This window comes from Pelmatolapia mariae, linkage group LG10_11 (genome assembly GCF_036321145.2).
Source record: "Pelmatolapia mariae isolate MD_Pm_ZW linkage group LG10_11, Pm_UMD_F_2, whole genome shotgun sequence".
Classification (NCBI taxonomy): domain Eukaryota; kingdom Metazoa; phylum Chordata; class Actinopteri; order Cichliformes; family Cichlidae; genus Pelmatolapia; species Pelmatolapia mariae.
The window spans coordinates 24,953,775-24,963,973 of record NC_086236.1 but is presented as its reverse complement, the minus strand read 5'-3'; the positions used below and the strand labels follow the sequence as shown (position 1 = coordinate 24,963,973).

Sequence of the window (10,199 nt, the reverse complement as noted above, 5' to 3'; positions counted from 1 at the left end):
CCACAAGCTGTCAAGCTTAAGCAAAATGCAGGGATGATATGGAATGTCATTTCTCGCATGCAACAGAAATAGTTAACAAGACTTTCTTTATATATTACTGCTATTATTATTTTCTTTTTTCTTTTTCTGTTTTTAACAAAAGTTACTTTATCTTGAGGTCTGGCCTACAGCTGATATGATTGCTAAATAAATGTACCCCAACTTTTCTTTGTTCCTCGAGATACAGATTTCTTCGCTGTGTAAATGACCTGAAGGTGTTGGTTTGAAACGGCACGGAAATGGAGTCCTTGCAATGTGAAAGAAAAATGAAGAGAACATTAAACGGCTATAAAAATACTGGCAAATAAGCACATTTTCTCAGAAATTACACAAGGCATAAGACATAGAGTTAACAGGAACAACTTTTGAATAAGCATAGCATTTTTAGTACCTCACACACAGGAAAACAGGAAAGGGGGGGGGGGCTTTTTTCACTCCATTTTAGCATCTGTCATTGGCAAATTGCATAAGTGCTGATGCTCCCTTATCTTGCGTTTTGATGTTTATCCAATTTTTCTTTTTTTTCATTTTGCAGGAAAACAGGCGCTGAAATATAAGGCCGGCCGAGTGAGAGTGAATAAAGCCTACAGCATAAACATAGACAACAACCTAAATAAGAAATGGGAATGTTTACACCACTGTTGAGTTAGATGAATAGGTATCTCAATGAAAAAGGCTATGTTCGATAAAAAGCAGTCAGTGCTTGAGGGAGAAGCAATGGATGATGGTCGGTGAATGCATATTAGGCTGTGGTGGCATCAGTATGCTTGTGGAAGATTACTTCAGGGACTAGTGTATGCATATGTGTCTTTGGATAAGATGGCTGTGGCTCGAAATCTTATGTGCAGAACATTGTTGTTTTGTACTTGAACTCTGACTGACACCTCTCTGACTGACACAGAGAGGTGGAGTACAAAAAAAGGGGGGGGAAAAGAGAGAGAGAGAGAGAGAGGCGGCAGATGAAGATGCAAACCTGTTCCCTCAGGCGCTTCTCTTCGTATCTTGTGCGCTCATTGTTGGCTTTGTTCAGCCTCTCGCTGAGTTTCTTCTGTTGCGCGGGGCCCCGACCAAAGAACACGTAATTTACAAAGGCATATTCAAGCAGGGCCAGGAACACAAACACAAAACAGCCCATGAGGTAGACGTCGATGGCTTTCACATATGGAATCTTTGGGAGAGTCTCCCTAAGGTGGGTGTTAATAGTGGTCATGGTAAGCACCGTTGTCACACCTGAGTACAGCAGCACACACACACACACACACACACACACACACACACACACAGAAAAGAAACGCAGAGGCCGTCAGATACTGCACATGTACACGCTTTTACTCCAAACTGTACTTGTGTATCGTTACTTACTGCGTGGTGATAGAAGTGGTGAAAGGAGTGCACAGTTTACTTTTATTTAGACAAAAATCTCATTCCAGTGTTCTTTTCTCCCTTTAAATCTTGCATTGCTTTGCTAATATAGCGGTACCTAAGTAATATTTGCCTTTAACGCGTGTTAGAGGAGATAAGGAGAAAAGTGGGATTGCTAAGTAAATGTAATTGGATACATATTTTTACTAGAGTTCATTGATTGGCTCCAAAGTAGGAGTTACAGTTCGCCGCTTTCACAGGGCCTCTGTCACTAACACAGAGAGACAGCCAACCATTCACATCTACCTCCAATTTACAATCACCAGTGAACCTAACATAAGCCTGTCTTTGGACTGCCAGAGAAAGACCATGAAAACATCCAAACGCAGAAGGGCCCAGCCGGGGGGTGGATTTGAACAGAGGACGCTGCACCATCACCATGCCACCGTGCCACCCTGATCACATCTTAGTCTAACTATCATAGCGTTAGTCACTTTGATGCGGTTTATTCAATTATCATGGCAGACAATGCTCTGAGAATACTTGAGAAATTGGATAAGTGTCATGAAAGTTACCAATTTTGGTAGTGTAGCTAGGCCTCGTGTTGCTACTAATTATTTGCAATAAAAATAATATATTTAAAATAAAGATTTTTTTAATACTGTCTCACTGAAATAGTTGTGTTATTCTGTTTTTGGACTAATTTCTGGGAACAAAAGAAATTCCACATGACCGCAATGTCCTATTGAAAATAGCTGACACTATGACCTTTAGGTGTGCGTTTGTTGTAATTATCTATCAGTCATTTGCCTGTATATGCTTCAGAGTTACACAGGAACAAGTAACACTGCACGACAGCCACATGTTGTTCGTTCCTGAGATAATAAATATATTCTAGCAGGGATAGTTATGAGTTTAATAATGCAGCAGTGGCTGCGGCTTACCCAGGGCCACCCGAGCTGCAGAGGCATCGTAATTGATCCAGAAGGAGACCCAGGAGAGGATGGTGATCAAGATGGAGGGCATATATGTCTGCAAGATGAAATATCCAATGTTCCTCTTAATCCTAAAACTCAGTGAAAGCCTTGGATATGCACCTGTAAGGAGAGAGGATGGAGGATGGGTGATTTTGGAAAAGAGCAGGAGAAGAGTGAAAACACATTAGTAAAAAAAAAAAAAAAGAAAGAAAGGAAAAAAGAAGGGAGAAACGTTGGCACAATTTAAGTGTTCCAAACTCTGCACTTTGACAACACGCAGGGTAGTCATTTCTCCATTTGTTCAGATGGAGCACTTAATTTCCCCAAAGCGATGGATTCCTTTCCAGGGACAAGTTCGATTCCAATTAAACATGGCAGAAAGTCGCAAACGAGGCAGATTTTTCTGCAACCCCCTATCTCAGCAGGCAGCTCCAGCATCCCTCTGAGAATTGTCACAGTGAGCTGCTCTGCTTTTCTTTTGCACTTTCTCTGTCCTCTAAACATTAACAAACGGCCATTTTTAAAGGTGGATAATTGCAGTGCATGCCTATACGCTGAGAGGAAGAAAAATGTGTGCAGTAAGTCATTTATTGCAGAATCTTACCAGAAAATGTTTTCTAGGAAAACTATCAGCTAATGTAAACACTGATGGATGGTTTCTCTGCTGTCTAGACAAGATATTTAAAAAAAAATGTAAATAAAACTAGAATACAATGATGTACAAAACATTTTGAGCACAATATTTAATTGGAAATCGTGCAAGGGCATGTTTATGTCTAAAAGAATTTCATTTTGAGTGTGAAACTGTCAGCAAAAGTTGCGACAGGGGCACTGTGTTACATCTCGTCATTTTTTTACACAAAAAGATGAGCATTTGGGAACTGAGCAGATAATTTCACAGGTTTGAAAGGTGAATGTGTTATCCAGTGTCGGTTTTTACTTTTTTACTCTGGATGCTATAACTCCAAGAGGATTTGGTTGGACATTATGTTGCTGAAAGAACTTTCGGCAAAAAGTGCTGCTCTAAAATCTTCATGAATTTTATTGAGTATTAATGGGAGCTTCACTGATGTAAAGGTTACCCGTGCCATTGCACTAATGCACCACCACACAATAGAAACTGTAGTTGTTGGCTTTGGACCAATGTGTTACCTGACTTACCACCTTTAAGTCACTGATCTGTAATCTTGTCATCGGGAAGAATAATGCATCTGTAGTGCGTCTCACCAAAGGACAATTTTCCACTTTTTTTTTCTTTGCATGATTTTCACTTGTATTGTATTGTAGATGTAGCAACCTCAAATTACCTGTAAATCTTTTAATGGACTGGTACATTCGCATAAATGCTTTATCAAATGTGATAAATACATGCCAGATAAAGAGCAGCAACAAATATTATTGGAAGTTGTCAAACTCAATGAATTATTAATCATACATTCGACTTTTTCCTCTGTTTACCCTTGTCTGGTTGCTTAAGGGAAGTTGGAATCAGTTGAAACACAACTAAAAGGACATTCATGTTACATGTCTAAGGTCGCTTCTACAGCTTTACTTGTTGAAAGTCCGATGAGAAGATTAATAATCCGTACGCTGAATACGAAGCACAGAGAGGGTGAAGTGTTAGCTTAACATAAATACTGCAAATAAGGATAATGAGCTAGCATGCCTGTATTCAGAGGGGAAAAAGCTCACCTACTAATAAAGCTATTTATCTCTCTCAAGCGCTCTAATTAACACATCTCATCCCCGGAGTCACTGACGTTTGCCGAGCAAACTGACAAGATTGCAAGGAGGCACTGCCACAGGCCAAGAAGTATACAGTATAAGGCAATATAAAAGCTGCTGCTTTTGCACTTTTTGTTTAAAGTAAACAAGATATGTTTTGTTAATTGGTAGTTTAATTCCTGGAAAAAACAGCCTCCCTCTCATCATTGCTCTCCATCTTCATAGCTCACTGTGCACAGCAGTAGTTTTCTTGTAGTTATGATTCTTTTAATAGCAATAATGATAAATAAAAGCTAAATCAAGAGTTTTAGAAGTGTTGCATGAGTAATCCTGATGAGACAGTTCTCTATAATCTCTAATTTGTGAGAAAAAAAAGATGTTTGCTGGACCATTTCAGGCTTCCATAACCAGCAGCTCAGTTTCTAAATTTCTGCATTTATATTGTGATTTATTGTGCTTGTATGCAGGCTCTGTCTAAATAGATGTGAAGCATTCTTACCTGTAGTAAAGATGACCTCCTTGGACACCAATTGGGTGGCCACGATGGAGAACTGAGGTAACTCTAACTTGTCAACGCCTGTAACAGCATTGTCTCCTCCTTCCCAGAAGAATACAATGTCATCTGTGGTATATCCATCTGTGCCAAGGTCAGGGAAAATGAGAAGTCAGGGGAGGGAGGTGTAAATGTGATAAAGAAATCCTCGTTAAAGTCAACCACATTTCTGTATGAAGTCTGATACATGAGTATGGATAATAAGTCAGGGCCTGCACTGCTTTCAAGTCACTGAGAGTTCAGGAACATGGTGTCTTTATATGTCTGTTGACTGTCTTCCTAAAATATCTATCTATCTATCTATCTATCTATCTATGTCAGTAAGGGTCAGAGTTCATGATTCAACAATAAGAGAGAGACTGGGAAAAATGGTGTCCATGGAGTAGTTCCAATGTTGACCACTTGACAGGCATAACTCCCCCCCCCCCCCCCCCCCCCCCCAAAAAAAAAAAAAAGTTTTTCTTTAAAAAAAGAAAGAACATCATATCAACAGAAAAGCATGGTAGTGGTAGTGTGATGGTCTGGGGTTGCTTTGCTACTTCAGGAGCATGAACCAGGATTTCTGCTCGTTACCAGAATGTCCTGAAGTAGAATTCCCTGCCATCAGTTTGTATCCTGAAGCTCATGCATACTGGGGTTATGTAGCAGTCAAAGTCCAGACTTAAATCTAATTGAGATGCTTTGGCAAGACCTTAAAAGGGCCAGACCGTTCCTGCTAAAAAACAAAACAAAAAAAAACTCCATAGTGATTCGAAAGACTCATTGCCAGTATTTGCAAATGCTTGATTGCAGTTCTTGCTGCCAAGGGTGGCTCAAAAAAGTGCATGTGGCATTTGTTTTTCACATAGGGACGGGTAGATTCAGATAGCTTTTTCTCCTTAATAAAAGCTATCATCATTAAAAACTGTATTTTGGGTTATGTTTGTCTAATATCAAATTTGTGTCACAATCTGGAACTTTTACGTGTAACAAACTTTCATGTTTTTGTTGTAGTTTTTCATTTGGTGTATTTGTTAAGTAAAAGATCAAGTGTAGTCAAGCAGTGGGAGCAGGAAGAACACATTTTTGCTTAAGACTTAAATCTACCAATCCATAATCACATGCTTCACTATCCCATCTCCTGTGAAGATACAGCCCCGTATGCATTAATAGCTACATAAATTAACATATACTGTATCATAGGTATGACGCTCCCACATATTCTCAACTGGCAGCGCAATTGAAAGTGACCACAGTTAGATTTATGTCAGTAGGCCAGCATGCATTCACTGCAGAGCCGTTTCTCAGTCTGAGAAGTATTACTCCATTTCACATTCTACTACTCTGTGCTCAGACCTGGACTGCATTCAGTAAGGGACCAGGATTCATTACTATTAAATCTCTCTTTTAGGTTATAGGAAATGGGACATTGTCCATGAAATTGAAACAAGTGGCTGACTTATAAATCAAACTGATGTTTAATGTGCACCATTGACTAGTGCATAGCTTCCATGACTGTAAATAGCAGAAATTCATGCAAGTCTTTAATTCACAGCCTGTCCATATTTGATTGCTTATTGAAATCCCCGAGGGTAAATGCTAGGCAGTTTTATCTTGAACAACATGAACCACAAAATATCTGGTGTATTGAGCAAGTGGATTTGATTGATGGAACTGTCAATGAAAATGATCAAGCAAATACAATTTTTAATTACACCACAAGCATATTTTTCTCTCGGATAATGATTTATTGAAATTAAAGCATTTGGGGGAAAATAATATGTGAAACAGCTGCCAGCTAATGTTAGGAGTTGTATTTTATAAGAAAGTTTAAAGTGAAGTGCAGACTTTTAGTTTTTATTTCAAGGGCTTTTTTTTCAATAACTATTTGGGAATTACAGACACTTTTAAACACAGCCCACTCGTTTTCAGAGGATCAAAATTAATAATTAACACAATTTTAAATATAAGGATTGCCTTCAGGTTTGTACTTAGTAACTGAAAAGCATGCACTGTTGGGTTGAGACCAGGAAATTGATAAATATCCCAAACCCTTCCTGGTCTTTTTTGATACTTTGTTGATGTTTGTAGTTTTGCATTGTGCATCTTTTGGCAAATTATGGGTAGAGCATACGCTACTTTGAGTTTATGACTGTTTTTTACTTTGTTTTCTTGGTTAACACAAGTATTGTTTGATGGCTTTGTGTTGTGGTAGTGGTAAGACTGTTTATTAATCCTTCGGTGAGCATGGCTAACTTATTAGTCTTTCCCAAAATGTCAAACTGCCCCTTTAGGACATACTGAAAAAGTTCCGACTTTTTGAAAGAAACACACTACCTTATTCAAAGTATCTGGGTCCAGACTACCTTCTACATGAATCATTGCTGATAAGCCCTGAATCTGGTGCTAAATGGAACCTAACCAATAACTAATTACTGCCTTCTTGCTACCGATATATTGGTTACATGTCTTATGTACAAATTATTCATTGAAATGTATGATGTGGATGTGATGGGTAGAGTTAGTATATTATTTATTAATGTGGACACTATGTTACACATTAAAAGTTCACTACGGTTTGCAGTATTAATTACTGGCCTTTGCCACTGAATAATCCACGGCTGGCTTGGTCCATCTGTCACACTGATGGCGGACTGTGACTATTAAAACTGAGACTTCAGCTCAGCCAAAACTTAGCCGCAACATTAAAAAGGCAGCAACAGGGAAAAAGATTTTGCCAGTAATAGGGACTATATCTCAACCTCACTTCCTATTTCATCAACTTAAGTGATGTCGTCATCCAAATAGATTCAATTTTCCTCCCTTTTCCTGTAAAGAACGCAGACAGTTCGAGTGTATCGGTGTTTTCCCAGACTAATGAAAGGAACCAAAGAAGTTATCTAATTTTTGTGCGTGTATTTTATTTCAGCTCAGTTTTGCAGTCATTTACGGTCATATTAGTTTCTCTCCTCTGCGTTCTTTGCTGATCTATGCACCCTAAAAACCCTTTTGGATTGATTACTGTCTCTTTTGGAGATGAGTAATCAATGCACATCATCAAGCACTGCAACTTTTTCTTTTTCTGAAGGCAGTCATGAAGTCATATACACCGAGGGTTAAACATCAGACAATTGCCATACATGTGCAAAGATGACAAATATCTTTCTAATTCCTCATGCTACAAAATAAACCAAAATAAAACTTTCTGTATTTGCATCTAATTCAATATAGATTACCTGTATTGTAGTGATTAGCTAGCAAAAAGCCATGGTTGAACATTAGGGTGGAGCATACTGGGGGCCGTCTGCATTATGCGAAACTCTTGAACCTTTTATGCATCAGTTTATGAAGGAAAATTATTATCAGGCCTGGGGAGTAAAAATATGACAAAAATTCTGATATAAAATAGAGTTAAGCTCCCAGACTAACCATACTGCTTTTAAATAATTATTCTCAACTTTTCTTCCTCCTCACAGTTTGGGCTACTCTCCTTAAAAGTTGCTTTAGTTAATTGAGGCTGCAACATTGATTCTTTTTCATCCATCCTGCTTGAGATCATTGTCCTGCTACATGGTCCAGTTTCGGACAAGGTTTAGCTGTTAGACAGAGGGCCTCACATTTGATTGTACAATCATTTGATATACAGAAGAGGTCCTGGTCATGTCTCCAAAACAAGCCCAAATCATCACCCTTCCACCACCGTGCCTACATGTTTGTGCTGATATGGTTTTTTGGATTTTTTCAAATGCAGTGCATTCTTGCATACTTTTTCTAATTGTAGTGTCATGAATTTTAACATTTAACATGCTAACTAAGGCCTGTAGGGTCTGAGAAGTAGCTCTTGGGTTTTTTGCTATTTCTCTGAGCATTGCACAGTTTGACTGAGAACAAAAATTTATACTTATGGCTGTAGGTATGTTATTTTCTTTTGAAGGGTCTTTTGCATTACTCACAGCTTTCAATTTCCAGGGTGCAGTTCTGTTCATCAAGAGGGTACCTCCTTAAGTCCATCATGCAAGCAGCAGTAGTGGTTATCCTGTGAGACAAAGACAGAATAGAGACATGAAGACCTGGTACAGATGAGACCAGATGAGGGGAGTAGTAAAAAGTCCAACAACAAGGAAGACATAGTGCAGTGGGGTAAGGAGTGGTCCTTTACCTGGAAGTTTCAAGTTCTAATCCTGCATGAATCCAAAACCTGCATTAACCTTTTTACGGCACATGTGAAGCTCATGGTCAGGAGATCTGCAGGAAGTAGATTTTCTTTTTTCAAATTCTTCCTTTTCTTGACATTTTTATATTTCTCCTTTAATATAGAGGTCATCATTTGTCGTGTTGTACATAATAATGAACCATTAGTATGACGATTCCATAATCAAAATTCCCTTTAAGAGTAATTATTCTGCAGGTCATTGATTTGATGACAGTTTGTCAATACTCTACCTGTCCCTATGGGTCTGAACATACATAGCTTTGTAGGTTCTTTTCTATAAAGGGGAAAATGTGAGACTTCAGTGTGATTTATACATTTGTGATTTTTGAGGTCTGGTGATGTTATTTCGTTTTATGTGGATCACTAACTGCTCAGCGCCTGCGTAGGATTTTGTCGATTTATGTTATTTATTGCTTGCTCTGAGATATGCATTTCTGCCAGGTAGCTTTAGAAAAATGTATGCATAGTAGCTTAATGCCAATAAATCAAGGCGCACGGGAAAGCAGCTTTGGCTACAAATTACACATGTGGGGGTCTTTGAGATATTCACCGGTGCAGCAGATTTCAGTTATTACATTTCTGCTGTTTATACCAGCTGGTATGTGTTCATCACACCAGTTCTCATTTGCTTACTGTTGCCCTGTGCAAGTAAAATATATTTACAGTAAATTAACTTTCAGGTCATCGCCTTGTGACAGAAGCAAGCAGCACATTCATGTGAGAGCATGATAGCATCTCACAAAGTTTCAGCTTTTAGAGGATACAATACTTTTGGGACACACTGAATCATATAAGCCACAGATGCTGCCAGAGTCCATGGTTTTATACTAATATAACAAGCAAATATACACAACCATCTACCATAACTAGAATTAGAAATACATTAGATAATAAGCTCTTTGTGCTGGAAATATATTGCTTGAACACAGAGTCTGTAAATTGGTCATGGTGGCGTGAACACAGTTCTGCTGGCAGGTAATTGGAAAACAAAATATGTTCTGCTGAAGCTGATTTGGCTATATTTACACCCCAGCATGTGTGGCTACTAGAGCCATGATGGCAAAAGGCACCATGAAGGGTAAAGAAAATTATACATATACATAAACAAAGTGTGCGACACGTATGTGTTTATTATTCACAATGACACTGTGCTGCATTCTGCTGCACAAGCAGTAAGCTGTTCAATCTGCATGCTGTTCTGCTCTACTGTACCGCACCTCCCTGTTGTCTCACAGCGATCTTCTGCTGAGAGGGTATAGCAGGGCCACTATTGTTACACACTGTGACAAGATAACATCATGCCTAATTACATTAACAGAAAAGGTCCCTTGGCAATCATGATTTGAGACCA

General features: G+C 38.7%; 1 protein-coding gene across 1 annotated transcript in view; it reads right to left on the bottom strand.

Moving 5' to 3' along the window:
• gabrb4 (gamma-aminobutyric acid type A receptor subunit beta4) overlaps positions 1 to 10,199 on the bottom strand; it is a 66,872-nt gene that overhangs the window by 7,166 nt on the left and 49,507 nt on the right. The window contains exons 5-9 of the mRNA XM_063485528.1: positions 8,589 to 8,671; positions 4,603 to 4,740; positions 2,346 to 2,498; positions 1,013 to 1,269; positions 197 to 286 (exon numbers count right to left, since the gene is read on the bottom strand). Of these exons, the coding sequence (XP_063341598.1) occupies positions 197 to 286; positions 1,013 to 1,269; positions 2,346 to 2,498; positions 4,603 to 4,740; positions 8,589 to 8,671 (721 nt within the window). The remainder of the gene's footprint in view (positions 1 to 196; positions 287 to 1,012; positions 1,270 to 2,345; positions 2,499 to 4,602; positions 4,741 to 8,588; positions 8,672 to 10,199) is intronic.